The sequence below is a fragment of the Miniopterus schreibersii genome (genome assembly GCF_964146895.1).
Source record: "Miniopterus schreibersii genome assembly, chromosome: 4".
Lineage (NCBI taxonomy): Eukaryota > Metazoa > Chordata > Mammalia > Chiroptera > Miniopteridae > Miniopterus > Miniopterus schreibersii.
Window position 1 is genome coordinate 5,669,782 of NC_138105.1, and position 18,481 is coordinate 5,688,262.

Genomic DNA, 18,481 nt, shown 5'->3' on the forward strand with positions numbered 1-18,481 from the left:
GAAATCATCCATGCAAAACATTAGAAAAGAGAGTGAAAAAATTTAAATTATCCACTTAAGTTACTTCAGAAGTGTCTCAGTCCTTGCCCATGTTTAACCACTCAAAGTAGCCTATTTATGGACAGTGCACTTGTGGTTGTGGTTTACACAGAATGGTGAACAGCACCTCCAATCAAAAACCCAGATCTGAACAAAAGCCTTCACTCTTTGTCAAAAGATCATCAGACAAAAATATATTCATACATTTTAAGATAAAATGTTTAATGTTCATATGTATTATTTTTATAATCCTGACTTTAAACAACTTTTAAAATTAACGGACCAAGCATGAGTCTCAGTTGCATTAGAAAAGCCAGCTCCCTGGGTGACGTTCCCATCTTGGAAAGGGCAATGCACAGCAACAGATTAAGGCTCTGGGAAGTCTTGGGTTGAGGTTAGGTGTTTAATATAGCACCTTCCAGATTTATTCAGCCACAGAACCTATTCTTTACATTAACTCTTACCAACAGCCCCCAGAACTATTATTTTAGTAAATATGTTTAGGAAACTACTTTAGAAAAAGTTGAGCTATATTACAGTATATCTTATACCTAATTTACTTAAAAGTATTGCCAATTGAGGTAACATATTTAAGCAGTTTCTTCTCATTTGCTAATATTTACTTTATTGAACATTTGCCAAAATTCATAAAAAAATATCTAATTCAAGACAGTTGCCAGGAAGTTTGTTCCCTCTCCTTTTCACCTGCGTCCCACTGAAATGACTGTACTGACACAAGACAGGGCTTGGGTCAGGCAGGAAAGCCACACTCACTTCAGAGAAGTGAGATTCTTATGGAAGCCACAGGAAATGAGAAGAATGATAAAATCCTACAAAGCTGGGAAAACTCCTAATCCTTGCAGATGATAGAAAGGAATTCTGGGGGGAAAAGTGAGAATTTTTCCAGTAGACTCCCAGGAAAACCCCAAGCTCAGCAACCACAGGAAGACAGTGCAGTGGGTGTAGAAAGTAGGCTGGGGCACATTTAAAATGCCAGATAGGTGGAGTGTTGTTATTATTATTATTATTGTTGTTATTCTCTGGACAGAGAAGTTAAATAAATTATCCATAGACAGAGGGTGAGTAAACTGCAGATCTGGGACTGAGTCCAACTCCCTGAGTTCACTGGAGCCCCAGACTAGGCCGGCCTCCCCCACAGGCATTGCCAGAAGGAACATCTGATGCCCCAGGGGGAAATCAGTTCATAGGCCAAATAATGAGACATTTAAAGGGCACAAAGGCTTCAAGAGAAAAACACACTGGATTTCAGAGTCCTTCAGAAAAGGAAACACCAGAACAGATGGACGAAGACTCTAGTTAGCCTGGCAAAAAGGTGAAGAGTAGGGGAGGTGCAGCAATACCAACTAAGAGCAACAAACTACAAAAAAGAAGTGAACAAAAATGTTACTTTGGAGAAATACAGTAGTTGAAATAAAGTAATAATTGATGGGATAAACAGAATGGATACATCTGAAAAATAAGCAATTTAGAAGGAAGATAAGACAAAACCCCAAACAACGTAAAAGCCATGTGAAGAGATTAGACATCAGATTTAGAAGTGCTAACATCTGAATAGTAAAAGTTCTAGAGATAGAAATAAAAATAAGAGGGAAATTATCTGAAGAAATAATGGAGATCAATTTCCCAGAACTAAAAGTACAGCTTTTCCCAATACATGTATACAAACCAGACAATCGTGCTATACTTCATGTTCAGACGACCATGCCATTAAGTTACAGCATGAAGGAACTATTATCAGTGAGCAAAAAGACAGAGAAGCCAAAATACTGTGAAAGAAACCAATAAGCAGTTCAAAAGAAAAAATAGCTGAGATGGAACATGGACCCATGGCAGCAGACATTCCAAATTCCCCATCAAGGCCTCTGAAAGGATCCTGTAGTTCCTTCTGAACCCAGAAGACACCTGCTGACTCCAAAATGAAAATGTTACATCAAACCAGAAAAAAGAAAGAGTCCATCCGACAGTTCACTGGTGGTAACAGTGATGGAGAATTACAGGAAGGAGGGAAGGAGCACTTTGATGACAGCACAGGAGAGAGGTTTTAGAAAGCCTCCCATGTCTGAGCACAGTGACGGTGGTGATGACTTCTTCATGGGAGAGTCAGATGGACACAAGAAAAGGAAAGCAGTGGCCATTCTTCAGTTTTGGAACAAAGTCCTCCCAAAAAGTGTTCCCTGAAGAAGACATACTTGAAACTGCTCAGGGTACAAGAAATGACAAAAACAAGTCAAGTACAGACGCAAGGAAGTCTGGATCAGTGTTTTCCCATTCCTTATCTACATCTAAAAGCTCTAGAAGAAATACAGACAACAGGCTCCAAAAAGAAAACCCCCAGGTTTTCAGCAAAATGAACCTCAGCTCAAGAGTCAGGCTAAGAGTGGAGAGAGGACCTGAAAGTGCTCAGCAGGTGTGCTGCCCCTGCTTCCTTCACGGAGAGCAAGCAAGAGGCGAAAGGAACAGCACTCGAGAAATGCTGGGTTTCGGGGGAAAATTACATTTGATGACTGAATTTTCCCATCTAAAAATTCTTTCTTTCTCTGTGTGGTTTTTTTTTTACCAGCCCATTATTTAAACTCATATTTGAATAAATCTCTTTGGAGGGTTGAAATAAGTTTTTTTTAAAAAGCTACTCATATTTTTAATATATATACATATTTTTATTGATTTTACAGAGAGAGGAAGAGAGAGGGAGAGAGAGAGAACCATCAGTGTGAGAGAGAAACATCAATCAGTTGCCTCTTATCTGCACCCCACCAGGGATCGAACCCGCACGCAAGCTGGGCATGTGCCTTGACCAGGAATCGAACCACTGACCTGTAAGTGCACGGGCCGATGCTCAACCAACTAAGCCACCTGGCCAGGGAAAGTTTATTGTTGTCTTTTTAAGTGAGTTCAAGTTGTGTTTACATAAACTTTCCATAAATAAACTGCATAAATTGATTTTTTTCCATTTTCCTTTTCACTGAATTTATTGGGGTGGCACTGGCTACATAAACTGATTTTTAAAAATATGCCCAGACTGTCCCCTTTATTAAAAAATTTTGAGATTATAACTCTCAGATTTCCTTATTTGTGCTCATCATGAAGTGGATTAGATCTGTGTTTCTTTGTCTTGAAAATAAATGTTGAGATATATTTAAAATAATAATGGAAAAATATGAGGAAATTTTAGCTATTTAAAGTCGATTACCTCTGCTAAAAGTTATTTTTGTTAGCAAAACCAAGATTAAGATAGCAGTTTATTATGGGTATACAGATAATAAGTTATGCAAGTAAATATTAATTTTTATTATAGTTTTAATTATTTATGATTTTGTACTTTTTTACTGTTTTAGTTCTCCAGGACAATTTTGGATTTCTGAATTATATTCCAATTATTTAGGAAACATACATTGTTTAAATGTAGCAACACAACCAAAAATTGGTTTTTATATTTCACTGCCTATAAATATTTCAGTTAAATCCAGAATGTACATTTAATTACGTGGCCACGTGTTCTTATAGAAACATTTTTTGAGGACCCATAGATTGGAATTTACATGAACAGACTGTGAAGGGAGGTATGGTTGAAAGGCCCTTTCCAGTGACAGCTGGACAGACTGGCTAAGATGACTCATGGAGGAAGCGCCTCCTCTACACAGTGCAGTAGTTTTAGTCCCTTCCAAAGTTCCACTTTTGCTGCTCTAGGAGGAATGAAATAAAAGTAACTAAGCTCTGAAAAAAAGTAAATAAAGAGTTTACAGCCCGGCCGGGCGTGGCTCAGTGGTTGAGCGTCGACCTAGGATCCAGGCAATCGGAGTTCAATTCCTGGTCAGGGCACATGCCCGGGTTGCGGGCTCGATCAGTGACTCTCTCATCATTGATGTTTCTCTCTCTCTCTCTCCCGTCCTCTCTTGGAAATCAATAAAGATATATATTTATATATATATAAAAAAAGAGTTTACAGAGCTGTATGTAGCTGAGAGGCAAGGCTAGCCTAAGTCACAATGTGATCAGATCAACTTACCTTTGCTGTAAGTTGAAGAACTTTCCTTCCGACTCAGCTTAAGATAAAGCTTGCTTTTAGGTTCATTACAGAATTCAGGATTTACAGTCATAAACTTCTTTAGTTTGCCGTACTGTTTTCTATGAAAATCAAATCTTTTCCTGCAAAATGAGTAAAAACCAAAAATGAATTTGAATATTAAGTTACAATTTTTTTCTTAATGAAATATAATTGGTATACACATTATATGAGCTCAGGTATACAACATAACAATTTTACATAGGTAGTGAAGTGATGACCACAATAAGTCTATTTAACATACATGGTTACACATCTTTTTCCTTGTGATGAGAACTTTTAAGATTTACTCTCTTAGCAACTTTCAAATGTACTATATATGGTATTACTAACCATAGTCACCATGCTGTACATGACACCCCCAGGACTTATTTTTTTAACAAAATTTGAAGGTACAGTCATTTTAAAATCTTGTTTTAAAATACAGTATGAAAAGAACCAGGGTGTGTGTATATTTATATTCTTTCATACATACGTACAAAATAAACACATACTATGTCAAAGGAACGAAGCAGCGGCCCTCACAGAATTATCACCTGTTTTAAGAGAGATTGAGATAGAAAAAGTATCTAAGCAACTAAGGAGCTGCTGTAACTGTAAAATGGGAATAATAAATTAGCCCCATTACTTCCATATCTTATAGGTTATCACGATAATTAAATAAGACACACAAAATGCTTAGAAGAGTGCCCGGCACATGTAAGCTCCCAGTGCATACTGTTCTTATAAAATTATCAGGCACATACTCACTGTTTGCCTCTGGGTGATCCTACTTCTATAAGACATGTTTCCAAACAGCAGCACTATCCTGCACACCATGTAATTCGGGCTGTGACAGACCACCACCTGGTATCCTGCCCTCATCAAACCATTCTTGTGTTTTTTTTCAATACAGTTTCCCTTGTGATTGTGATTACATATAAAAATGGTTAGAAAAATTGCATTCCTGCCAGTTAACCCTGATGTTGCTGACACTGCCTGATATTCAGAGAAGCCAAAATAGCTTTAGAGAACTGTTCCCATTTCAGTTAGAAACACTGAGGTACTCTATGGTTTAGATACTTTACCTATCTCAATCTCTTAAAACTGAGGGTACACTCTGATATAATAAGAGACAATTGTTTGTTATCCTAAAACATACCTCACCAAAAGCTGGCATTCTTCATAGAGGGGTATTTTCTGACTTCTTAAGTATAAGCCAATGCTCTTTATATCACTTAAAACCATTGCAGGTGGAGAATCCTCCTGGGTTAAATGTCCTGGGGCCACTTCTTCAAGCCACTTAAAAAATTTACATCGCTCAGCTTTGGGTGCATCACAGGTATAAAAAAGACGACCCTAGGGGACGAAGATAATAAAATTTAGTGAGAAAAATATGTTTCTACTTTTTACTGTTTTTGTATATTTTTTTTGTAAGGGAAAGTTTTTGGGTTTTTTATTAATTTGAGAGAGAAACATCGATTTGGTGTTCCACTTATTCATGCATTCATTGGTTGATTCCTGTATGTGCCCTGACTGGGAATCAAACCTGCAACCTTGGACAATGCTCTAGTCAACTGAGCCACCCAGCCAGGGCTTGCACTATGTTTAAGACTTTTACAAAGGTTGCTTGGCATTAATGTACTCCAATAAATCAGTCATTATACAACTCAATCTTTTCATTAATTTAAACCATAAATTAAAATTTAAAACCACCTAGTTTTCCATTTGTCTCCTTATCAAAAAGTTACATGTTGCATTATTTTGAGAATATAAGCCTATTTGAAAAATAAAATTGTTTTTCTGATTTAAAATGATCACTACAGACAATCTTCGAGCTGCCCAGAAGCAGCTACAGGTATGAGGAGAACCTGGTGCATTTCTTTCTAGCCTTTTCTCTCTCACTGAAGTGCACATGCACACACGATACACATGTGTAGTGTTGTTTTTTAAAATGAAACTCAGTAGAAACATTTTCTACTCTATAACCTAACCCTTATAGCCAACAACATACTATTAGTAAGCCAATCATGCCATCAAATAATCATAAAAAGACTTTTAGTGGCTCTACACTTTATTCTATGGTTCTAATATTACATACAGACTTTTGCTTTTGACAACTATATTTAAATCCAAGTTTACATACTCAGGGTGCAAACAATGGAAACTGTGTTCCTGTGAGAGCCTGGTCTTACAGTGAGGACAATCCATCCATCGCTACACAAACATTTTACTCACTTCTCCCATAACAGTGTGTATTCAGCAAAATAAGTCAATCAGGGTGCTTTCCTGCCCCTCAGGCCCCCTCTGGTTGGAGTCCTGGGTCCCTTCCTCCAGGCTCTGGTTCCCCACTCCCAAGCCCATGGGCTCTCACTGGAGCTTGGGCGTATTCTTCCTGCCTTATCAACCACAATGTGTAACATTTCCTTCTATGTCTCTCTCCACCCACTACTTTTTAAAAAAAATATATGTTTTTATTGATTTTAGAGAGGAGGAGAGTGAGAGAGAGAGAAACATCAATGAGAGAAACACTGATCAGTTGCCTCCTACATGCCCCCTACTGGGGATCAAGCTCAAAACCCAGGCATGTGCCCTGACTGGGTTACCGGTGACCTATTGGTTCATGGATGGGTGGATGTTCAACCACTGAGCCACACCGGCCGGACTCTACCCACTACTTTGCAATAAGTTCCTAAGCTGCCTGAAGGTGGATCTTCACTCATAGTTTTGAATCCCTGAACACAGATCATCTTTCAATGAAAACACACTGAGAGTTTGTTAGTTACTAAAGCCTCAGGCGAAGGCTCCTCATCTAAACTTACACTCCACTGAGCTCCTCAGAAAGCAACAGGCACCTACCCCTTTTACGAAACAATTAGTGGACAACAGGAGGGGAAGAGGGAGCAGGACCTTATTTGGACCTTCTTTTTTAACCATGACAAGCTTGGCAGGTTGACGGTGATGGCAGGATGGCACATTATTTTCTACAGTTCTCCTTTTCTCTCCTTTCAACGACATGTAAAATGATATGTCAACTGTTGAGAGAGCTTTGTGAAGCCTCTGTGCCAACCCGAACAGCAATATGTTCAGATGTTCTACAAAAGACACAGGTGAAAATTAAATGCAAAATAATTTCGTACTTGCATCACATATGTGCTATTTGTGAGTTAAATATGAAAAGAGCCTTTTAACAGAGTAAACTATAACCGAACACTAATACCCACGTTTTAAAGGTAAGTTTTGCCTTTGCATAACAGAATGAGCTCTCAAATCACGTGTCATACTTAAAATTTCCTACTTGACAAGACCATTTGTAACACTTTGAGTTTAAAAGAAAATGAAGAACTATAACCTGGAAAAGATAATACTGTCATTTCCCATTTTTAAAACTCAGCTTTGACTTGATATTGAAGTTACTGTCAAATACTGGAGTAAACATGGGAAACAACAAACCTCAAGTAGAAAATTTAAAATGAAAGCTCACAATAAACAATACTACATTTCTTACAACTATACCACCTCCACTAAGCAGCAATCAATCACAATAAAACAAAAAGGTAACAGGCATACCTGTGAGACAGGCTGTAAAGACCTGCTTATAATGAGCGGGAGACTGAAAGACAGCGGGTATGTGAGTCCGCCTTCGGGGAAGGAGAACAGATTTTATTTTCTGCCCACTTGGGAAGCATAGCTCAGAAACATTTATCTCCTGAAATGGAATAATTCAAGTTATTATAACAACTACAAAAAATGCTATTTACTAATGAGTAAATGATTTTCTATAGATATGTTTAAGAAAACAATTTTTTAAAAAAATTTCCAGAATCCTTGAAAATAATTTTCTAAGTTTAAATGAGAAACCAGTATAGCGAAAATGGCTATGCATGGCACTGTTAATAAACTGAACTAACTTTTCCTGACTGACCCTTAATAAATTTTAAATGGTCTTGCTAGGAAAGTTAACTGATATGAATGGATCACTATGTATCTCCATCTCAGACCACAACTATAACAAGAATTGCTCACAATCAACGTGTATGAGATGTACCTTCACCTCAATGTTGATCTGATCCACAAACTGAGCTGACAGAGTAAAATAAGAACAGTCACAGAAACGGCAGATCCAGGAGAGGGGTGGAACAGTTGGAGCTATGATTAAGAACCTACTGTATGCGAAATACTGCACCAGACACTTCCAAATGGGTAACTTCATTTAATGCTCACAACTGCTAGGAAAGATCTTAAATCCAAGAAGATGTGACTGGAGCCAGAGTTACAGAAAACTCAAAAAAACCACAGCCATCGGCTCCAAGTATCTACTGGAACAAGTACACCAAGACGCTGGACACCTCCTCACCTGTAACCCTGATATGCTGCAGCTGGAGCAAGCAGGCTCTCCCAGCACATTCCGAACATCCTCAGCCTTGGAAGTAGGCTTGAACCTCAAAGAAAGTGCTTTCTCTCTGCAAACAAAATCCTGCAAGCTCACGCCCTGTTGCTCCTGATGGAGCACGCCTCTGACCACCTGCAGACACACAGAGTCTAATGACCTGTCCCTCCCAGCATCACTGTGTCTCTCAGCTGTGTCACTAAAACACATCCTGGGAACAGCCTTGGCAAAGAAGCCATCTGTGACACTCATATCCAGACTGTGCGGAGCCATCAAGTCACCCTGGGGTGTGTTCTGATATTTCAGCCACTTGCTTTGAGCAGATATTTGATTGAGGAGTGAGAGATCCCCTGGAGTCACTTCCCTAGACACCAAACATCGTCCAGGCTCTAGAAAATTGTGAGTATCTGCACAAAAAAAGCAAAAAATACCAATTTGCTTTGAAAAAACAATCACATACTTTTATTTCCTTTTTAAAAATAAAAAATTTAATGGTTTTAGTCTCAAAAGAAAAAAAAAGATTTCAAAGATGAATTAATAAATAGACTATGAAACTTTTTAAGGTTGATGAACTTGGTACTTTTTCTTATCTCCCTGAGCTGAGGATTTCCCCCCCAATTACTACATTCTATTTACATGGCACAGTTGTTTTCAGAGAACTTTTAGTCAGCAAGGGAATTGTCACCCATTTCACAGATGAGATTACAGAAGCCTAGAGGTCACTCGACCAATGACCAATGGGCAGTCAGGTTGAGAACAATACTGTCCAGAAATAGACTATCCTCAACTTTATATTCCTTCTCTGGAGACTGAAGTTTGTGGTTCATTTATCTGCATCACTGTAACTTCCTTTACATGTTTATTACACTCATGAATTAATATGTTGACCTTCGGGGTATAGAATTTTAGCTTTAGTTTGATTTATTGGTATGTGGTAAGAGTTCATGTCTTGTAAACTCATGTTTTGGCAGATTTTGGCTGAGTGTAATAGATATATCCTTGAAAATGTAAAAAGCAACAATATTTGTTGAATAAATAAGTGATTGAATAATATTGTGTGAGAACTATACAAACTTAAGGTTTTTATCAGACAGCACTGTTTCTTATTTTATAATAAAGTACCTTTCTTGACAGTTTCTATTTTTTGGAAATAAATTGGAGACCATATAGGAAGCTAGAAGAGCAGTAGGTGAGCCAATGATACTTGTTCAACAAGTCATCAAGCAACATTGACAGAGAACTTAAAACCTCAGTAAAATGCAGAGACTCCTGGTGGCTGTGAAGGCACCTGTCACTGCACTGTCACCTCACCCGTCTCAGGCACCCCACCGCCACACTGGCTCTTCCCAACCTGTTTGCTCTACCAGCCACACCCACTACACCTGCTCCAGCCCAAACACCCACGCACACTGCAAAGTTCTTTTCCGTATCACCCACCCACGACAAAATAATTGCCTATGACTCCACTCCCCATCCAACATAACCTCAGAATTGGGAGAAGCACAGACGAGATTACAGGGAGAGAGGAAAGGGTGAGTGGAAGGGTCCTACAGAAAGCCAGCTTTCAGGAAACAGGGAGTACTCACAGGGAAGTCAGGACACAGGGACTGGGCCTGGGCGCACAGCGCGCAGCACAGTTGAAGAGCGTGCCGGCACAGCCAGGACCCCAGAGCAGAAAGGGGGAAACAGAGGTTATCCTGGGACAACAGATGGTGTGGATCAGACATTCCCCTGGGAGGGAGGGGCTGCAGAGGGCTGGCTCTGGGTTACCACTGTGACCTTCTGGGGTGACTAGGAGCTGAGGGGAGGAACCAGAGCCAGAGGGAGGTGAGAGCCATCTGCAACAGGAAAAGTCCCAAGGAAAGAAGGCTGGGGAAGACTTCAGGGAGGACATGGGATCTGACTCCAACACATTTTTAGTTATTAACAGTCTCTCAAATAAAAAGCTCTTCTTTTCCATGGGCAGATCGATACTGGAGCAAAATGGAACAACTCTCCAAGTTGGGAAAGTGAAGATCACCTGGTAAAGTCTGCGCTTTCAGGGACTCCTCAGAGAATTCCAACACAAAGTCTTCATCTCTTGAGTCCAGAGGAAAAAGAGACACAGGGGTTGATGCTAAGCCCTCCTGTGCTGGCGATGTCACCTATCAGGAAAGAAGAAACAAAGCTTCTTACTGCGTTTCCCATCTGAAAGTCTAGTTAGCTACACTGTGAAAACTGTAGAGCTACAGTGGGCACAGACTCTCCCAAAAGGGACACAACAGAATCAACTCACTAAAATCAACAGATAGTGGGGACTTCTGCGGGGCCCAGGTGAGAAAGCGCACCCCCGCCCCCAGTCCTGGAAACCCTGAAACCATGGATCACCCACTTTTGCTTTGCATGGTTTTTCTGGAAGCTCTGAAACTACCCTAAGCACAGAGCGTACTGTCTGCAGACCCAAGTCTGCACAGAACATGCTTCCTGGTGCTCAGGGAAACCTCTCAACTTGCTGGCTCTGTGCTTTTGAATATGTGGGTGGTGCTATCAAGTGTTCTGGGCCAGCAGTGGAGCCTATCATTCAGAATTCAGATACTGTCTTCTTTACAGAAAACCTCAGTGGACATTTCTATGGTATCCAAACAGGTGACACTGTTATTGCAAAAGGCCCAAGTGATCCAAAATCAAGTATCTGTAAATGAGTAATTGGTTTGAAAGGAGATAAAATCTTCACCAACAGCCCATTAGATTTATTTAAAAGCCATGGTTCTGTGCTAATGAGTCATGTTTGGTTAGAAGGTGGTAATCTGCACAGTTCTACAGATTCCAGGTGCCGTGGGCCTACTCCGTGTGCACTAAGAGGACATGTCTTCTTTAAGATCTGGCCTCTGAGTGACTTCACATTTCTACATGATGGCCTAAGGCCAGTTTCTGATGATTAGCAAGCATTCATTCTTGTCATGTCATTATTGTTTCCTGGTCAAGTGAATGTACTACCACTGAAACCATGTACTTAGTACTTACCAGTAAACTATTTGCTATTTAAAAATAAAAAAATGATAGAGTGAAATACAGAATGTAAACCTGTTGGATTTATTTGAAGCATGTCAGTCTCTGACTTGAGCTGATCTGGGTTATGGGGATCAGGTTCTAAGGATCAATTTCCCATCTGGGTGCTCAGGCCCAGACGTCATGTTTGGAGCAGGAAGACCCAAAGACTGAGCAGCTTCCGTCACGCCCACGGGTCTAGAGCTGACCTACAGTTGACCTAAACTTCAAGATACTGCTCCCAAATAAGTGCTCTTTTTTGACAGGTTCCAGACCTCAACAATCATACTATTCACTGTTACTCTCTTTAGAAGTCCTTAATTTTGTTGTTGCTTTCAGAAATCAATCACCTTAAAAATCTAATGTGACTGAAGTGTTCCCTGCAAAATTCACTTTGAAGTCCTAACCCTCAATGTGACTATATTTGGAAATAGGGCCTTTAAGAGGTAATAAAAGTTAAATGAAGTCATGGGCTGAGGGGCCCTGATCCAAGAGAAGTGGTGTCCTCTGCCCCACCCCCAAAGGTGCACACACAAGGAAAGGTCATGTGAGGACACAGAGAGTAGGCAGCCATCTGCGCCAGGAAGAGTCCTCAAGAGAAAACCAAATCAGCCAGAACATGGACCTTGGGCTTCCGGCCTCTGTAACTGTGAGAAATAAATCTGTGTAAGCCACACGCAGCTGGAGCTGACTGACATGCCCCTCCATCTTACTCACCAGTGAACACCACCTCATCCACACCTCAGGAGTCAGAAGGCTTTCTCACCCTTCCCCTCACCCCACCCTCGACATCCAAAGCAGCAACATCCATGCATTTCCTTCAAATTTTACCTTAAACCTCCTTATCAAATCCTCTGCACATTTCCTGCCACAATCCCCACTTCAAGCCACTATCATCTAAGGTTCCTCTCAACTGGTCTCCCTGCTCCCACTGCTCACCCATCAGACCCCTCCATCATATGTAAATTAAGTCACACAGCTTTCTGCTGCCACCCCTCTGGTGACAGCATCAAAGTTGTTACCCTCACAGGCAGGACTGGCAGGACTGGCAGGCCTGGTCTACGTACTTTCCCAAGCTCTTCCCCCTTTCACTCCTACAGTCCAGCTGGGGAGCGTCTTTCACTTTCTCCACCTGCCCAGTTCTGAAATCTCAGGAAGGACAGGTGACCCACTGCTGGGAGGGACACTCCCGGAAGCATGTCACCTGAGCCCATGTTCATGACAGCACCTGAACATCCATGGCAGCATTAGCTGTAACAGCCCCAACTGCAACAACCCTGCCTGAGGCACACACGATGAGCTGGGGGTATTCACACAATGGAACACACAGCAGCAACAGAACTGTGACCACAGTCGCAGGCAACAACAGGGATGAATTTCAAAACTGCTACATTGAACAAAGACACAAAACTGTGTATTACTCTATTTATGTACAGTTTTTTGTTGTTAATCTTCACCCGAGGATATTTTTTTCCCATCGCTTTTTAGAGAGAGTGGGAGAGAAGGAGGGAGGGAGGGAGGGAAACATCGATGTGAGAGAAACACATGGACTGGTTGCCTCCCACATGCCCCTGACCACAGGTGGGGAGTGAACCTGCAACCCAGGTACGTGCCCTTGACTGGGAATCGAACCCATGACCTTTTGATGGGTGGGCTGATGCTCTAACCACTTAGCAACACCAGCCAAGACTATATACAATTTTAAAAGCAAAACCGGGCAGACTTCCAGAAGACTGGTAATGCTGTTTCTTAAGGGTGGGTTTGCTCTCTGGTAACTGTATGCTCATTCTGTATGTGTATTGTGGCTTAATAAAAGGGAAATTTTAAAATCTTTTTAACAGATACTGTTTCAAATACACATATATCATTCCCTCTGCATTTCAAATACACACATATCATTCCAGCTGGTAGCAATGAAAGGTACTTGGTGTCATACTGGGGGGGGGGGGGATAACAGAAGAAAACAAATCTATTAGCTATTAAATGTAACCTGCCTATCCACTCTTGTCATAAATTCCTAGTCTTCTCTGAAGTGAAAAGTAATCCTTTAAATTCCTGATCCTAACAAAAAAGTAAATCTTTCAAATAAAATACTTTTGCCTTATTCAGTTTGATCTGAGATGTTATGCTTCTTGTGAGTTTCCTGAACTCCTTTTTAACTTACAACTGTACAGAGATTGTAATACTCCCTTCACAACATTTAGCACTGGCATAAATAAAATGATTTGGCAAGATGCAACTATAAAAATATTTTTTACCTGCAAGAAGTCAACCTGTGTACAGGTGCGAGGCAGCTCCATGGCCCAAGAACGAGTGTCGGCTGTGTAGCTGTCACCCTCAAGGTGCCCCGGAGCCTGGCCGCAGCCCAGCTGTGAGCCATGTCCCCTGACCATCACAGCACTAGTCACGGATCCTTGCACTCGGTGCCCTTGAAACTCAACAGGCTACGGTAAGTTATTAAGAATGGATCCTGCAGAAGTACATACTGACACATATGTTTACAATGTACTTATAGAGAGAAAATAGTGCACAAGTCAGCTTCCTATTAAGTATTACTTAATGTAAATAATTACCAAGGGACTAGCACTATTATCCTAAAACATGCTGAAGGTAACTGAAGTGCACTTATTTAGCAGTAATAAGGGTGAACTTATTATGAGCACAAGAACTATAGTAATGAGCTAATTAAGCCAGAAACAAGGGGTTGCCCCTTTTTCTCTGCTGCACTGTACACTGTAGGATGCCCCATTGCAGACCTGTCAGTCACTACAGTGACGTTTCTGCTAGCTGTAAGGGCCCCGAGGACAGAGGCCTTTTACTTCACCAGGGTGTCGTTACACTCATTTCACACCATGTTGGCACAGAAGGCCAGCAAGAAACATGACAATGGGCAGAAAGGGAAGGAACACAGAAAGCTTTCTTGAAGTTTTGTAAATACCAAGCTTCACTCCAAGGGAGGGTGGGCTCTATGCCTCCCAGAAGATCTCATCCCATTGCTCTGAGAGTAAAGGCCTGAGTGTGACCCTAGCACCGCTGCAGCTCAGAATGGCTCCATCCCCAGGTGTGGTCAGCTTTCAGGCTCGCAATGGCTTTCTCTGCTGCCCCCATGAGGGTGCTGGGATTTTTACACCATACAGGGCGACCAAGCCTATCCAAAATGTGGAAAAATAAGATTGCTAATAGATCCAAAGGAATTTATTTCTAACTGATAAATGAACAAAATGAGAATGATGCATAATCTGTATATTCTCCTAATAAGAAAGAGTATTCTAAGTCACATATTTGAAAGGAAACTCAAATCTAAAATGTCCCTTCCACAGGACTTTTGTTGAAAACATTACTCTGAATTTTGAAACATACACATTTCAATATAAAAAGTCTGCTTTGTTGGGTGGGCAGACACTTCTCCACAAGCAAATGATGCCTGTTCTCTGTGGTGCCGTGTAGTCCCTTCCAGAGCCTGCTGGGTGTCAGGAACAGAATCAGTAACCAAAGTCACCCATTGGGATGCTGCTGTCTCCACCCATTTTTGATGTGGAGCAGCACCCCTTAGGGCTTTGACCACAGACACACGTACACTGAGTCAGATGTGTGGGCGGCTACAGTCAAGGCTGTGGAGAAGCATCACTCACCACACCTCGCAGCCCTTATGACCAGCCCTCGGCATCGACGTACACCCTCAGATTAGGTTACTACAACAGAGAGGGCTCAGGACCAAAACGGGTAGGAGCCTCTTGTTTCTCTTCTTAAAACCAGGTGCACTCATGCTCACTAACCTGCCTACGAAAACTCTGATGATTGTGTAAAAAATAGCAGGAAAACACTGAGTTAGAAAAATAAATGTTCTTCACAAATTTTACCTGAGGGCCCCAGATGTTCCTCTCTGTTTGTTTTGGAGTAACAGCTGGAAAAACTGTCCCTTCTTCACCTCCCAAGGCAAAGAACTAGAATAAAACACCAGTAAGTGTGTTCATGAGCTTGACGGAAAAATACTCCACAGCTGAGTGTTAGGTTTGCCCTTTGAAAGTCTGCTTGTCGCCAGGCTGACATGGCTCAGCAGTTGAGCATCGACCTAGGATCCAGGAGAGCACGGTTCGATTCCCGGTCGGAGCACATGCCCAGGTTGCGGGCTTGGTCCCAGGTTGGGGGCATGGAGGAGGCAGCCGATCAATGACAACTCTCTCATCATTGATGTTTCTCTCTCTCTCCCCCTCTAGCTTCCTCTCTCTGAAATCAATAAAAATTTTTTTAAAAAAAGAAAAGAAAATCCACTTGTTATTTCCATCTTGCTTCTCTCTAGACATGTAGCAAGCCACCTGTGGCAAAGAAGTCCTCTGTACCATGCTAATTAACCTTACAATTCATTAGAAAATTCTGATTCTAAAACTTTAATTGAATCTTTTAAGACTAGAAAAAAATTACTGGGTACATTATAAATCACCCATCAGACCTAATGCTGATGTTAATGAAGGTTATTTAATGCAAAAATTAAAGGATGAAATTAAAGGAAGAAAAACTGTAAACAGTGTAACAGTTTATATAAAGAATGAATCATCTTGCAACCAAAACACAAGATATCAGCAACACCAACTAGTCATTTTTAGTTCAAGACAGTTGTAGTAGCAAAGTCATTAGAAAAATAAGAACGTACTCCTATATTAAAAAGATTAAAATTTTATTCTGGCCCTGGCCAGTGTGGCTCAATGGCTAGGGTGTCTGCCCAAGCACTGCAGGTGACGGTCAAGGGCACATACCTGGGTTACAGGTTCAATCCCCAGCCCTGTTTGGGGCATGTACTGAAGGCAGTCAGCCGATGTGTCTCTCTCACATCGATGTTTCTCTCTCTTTCTCCCCCTCCCTCCCACTCTCTAAAAATCAATAGAAAAATATCCTCCAGTGAGGATTAACAAAACAAAACAAACAAAATTATTTTGAAAGGCTGTAAGACCTTTTCCATTACTGTGAGATTACAACAGATTTTTAAAAACAATTATGTGACACTGCCCTGGCCAGTGTTGCTCAGTTATTTGGAGAGTCAACCCATGCATGGAAAGGTCACCAGTTCAATTCCCAGTAAGGGCACATGCCCAGGTTGTAGATTTGGCCTCCAGTCGAGGTATGCATGGAAGACAACCGATGGATGTTTCTCCCCCACATTGATGTTTCTCTCTCTCTCTGTCTCTCTCTCCCTCTCCCTTTCTCTCTCTCTAAAATGAATAATAATAAAAAAGTGACATTTATTTTAAATGGCAACTCATTCTGAAGGAAAATACAGTGATGGTGTTTATTTGCAGTTTATACTTGGTGATAACTATCCTTGAAAAAATTTAAACCCTATTTTTTCCCAGTGGAAAAACCAGCAAGAATGTGATCACTTGTAAGCTAAATGATGCAGTTGCTGATTGTTTATGATTTCCTCACAACATGGATCTGTTCACCTTGCTCTGTGTTAGGCAGCAGAGCTGTCAGTGCAGCTCTGTCAATGACAATTTGTGGATCAGGTGATGCTTGCCAGCTTACAAAATTAGCTTTATGAAAAAGACTGGCTATTTATCAAATCCTATAGACCACACAGGACATTTACACAAAAGACAGCAGGTTCAGCTAAGCCAGTATGACAGGGTAATTAATTACAAATAAGTTTGAAAACAGACAATGTAAAATGCAAACATAAAATTATATGCCACATGCACGTGCACCAATATAACTTCCGGCTACTTTACATTTTATAGGTGAATTCACCTGCGAAGACTGCAGTGATTCAACTGATTCAACTTCATTTTCTTTCATCAGCATCGGAGTAGAACACTAACATAAGAGAAACCAAAGGCATAAGCTACAAAGTAACATAAAAACTTTATAAACATAAATGTAAGAACACCAAAAAATAAAAACTAGATATTGATTAAACACTACTTGCACGTTGCAAGAACTTTAAAAGACCTTAATAATACTGGTGAATGTGAAGTGAAATAAATGCATATTGTAAAACATAAGATTTTTAGATTTGACAATTTATATCAAGAACCTAAGAAAGTCACTTTTAGCCTTTCAGGTTAGTTCTACTTCTGGGTATCCAATCTAAGAAAATAACTTAAATGTAAACAACGATTTGTGTGTAAAAACACTTACTGAAGTTTTATTTATATAGGAAAATGCTGGCAATAATCAAAATGTTCAAAAATAGCGAACGGTTTGTGCAAAGTGGAAGGTAACCACAGGATGAAATGGTAACCTCTTGAGAGACGCTTAGGAAGTGCTCGATGACATGAGAACGGAAAGGACAGAAAACTACTTAACACATCGATCTAGCCATATTTTTAAACACAAGTCAAGAAAAGCTAGAAATATTAATAATTATCTCTGAGTAGTAGGGTAAGTTTTATTTTTTTCTTTACCTTTTTCTGTATTTAAAAAAGAAGGGGGTAAAAAAAAATCAAGATTAAAAGGGGGGGGAAGACCAGTAACATGGAAACTAGAGTAAGACACACACGGGGGCCAATGGACCACCTCACCCCTTCCTCTCAACAGGCCTGCCAGGAAGAGCAGCCAGAGTGAACTGTCTCCACTGAGAAATGCTAACCTTGAGGACTTCCTCTACAATTTCAATTCACCGGAATTAGTGCTGTTACTTTTTGTTAACTGCCATGGTTCCCATGGTGCAACGAGGTACTTTGGGGCTCTGCAGATATTTTACATTTGAGGGAAGTAAGTGTCACTTGGCATGTCAGACACTGAACAAACTAACTCAACATAGTTCAGACTTCATGTCATTTCTTTCCATGGCATCATGTCCTCGTGAAGCTGGGTTTTTGGAAATTGCTGTGATAAAAATCAATTTACACGCATGAATCAACAATGGGAGCAAGAAATCTAATCTAGTCTGGGTCTGAGAAGCTGCCCGAATGCACACATTCCATTAGAAACTGTGTTTATTTAAGAATAAAATGTTCATGGTGATC

At 40.6% G+C, this 18,481-nt stretch overlaps 1 protein-coding gene across 1 annotated transcript in view; it reads right to left on the minus strand.

Moving 5' to 3' along the window:
• The window catches only part of ZGRF1 (zinc finger GRF-type containing 1), a 54,484-nt gene that overhangs the window by 20,654 nt on the left and 15,349 nt on the right, over positions 1 to 18,481 (minus strand). The window contains 9 exon segments of the mRNA XM_081134681.1: positions 4,067 to 4,206; positions 5,265 to 5,461; positions 7,013 to 7,197; positions 7,673 to 7,811; positions 8,460 to 8,899; positions 10,513 to 10,636; positions 13,778 to 13,963; positions 15,380 to 15,463; positions 17,262 to 17,327. Of these exon segments, the coding sequence (XP_080990807.1) occupies positions 4,067 to 4,206; positions 5,265 to 5,461; positions 7,013 to 7,197; positions 7,673 to 7,811; positions 8,460 to 8,899; positions 10,513 to 10,636; positions 13,778 to 13,963; positions 15,380 to 15,463; positions 17,262 to 17,327 (1,561 nt within the window).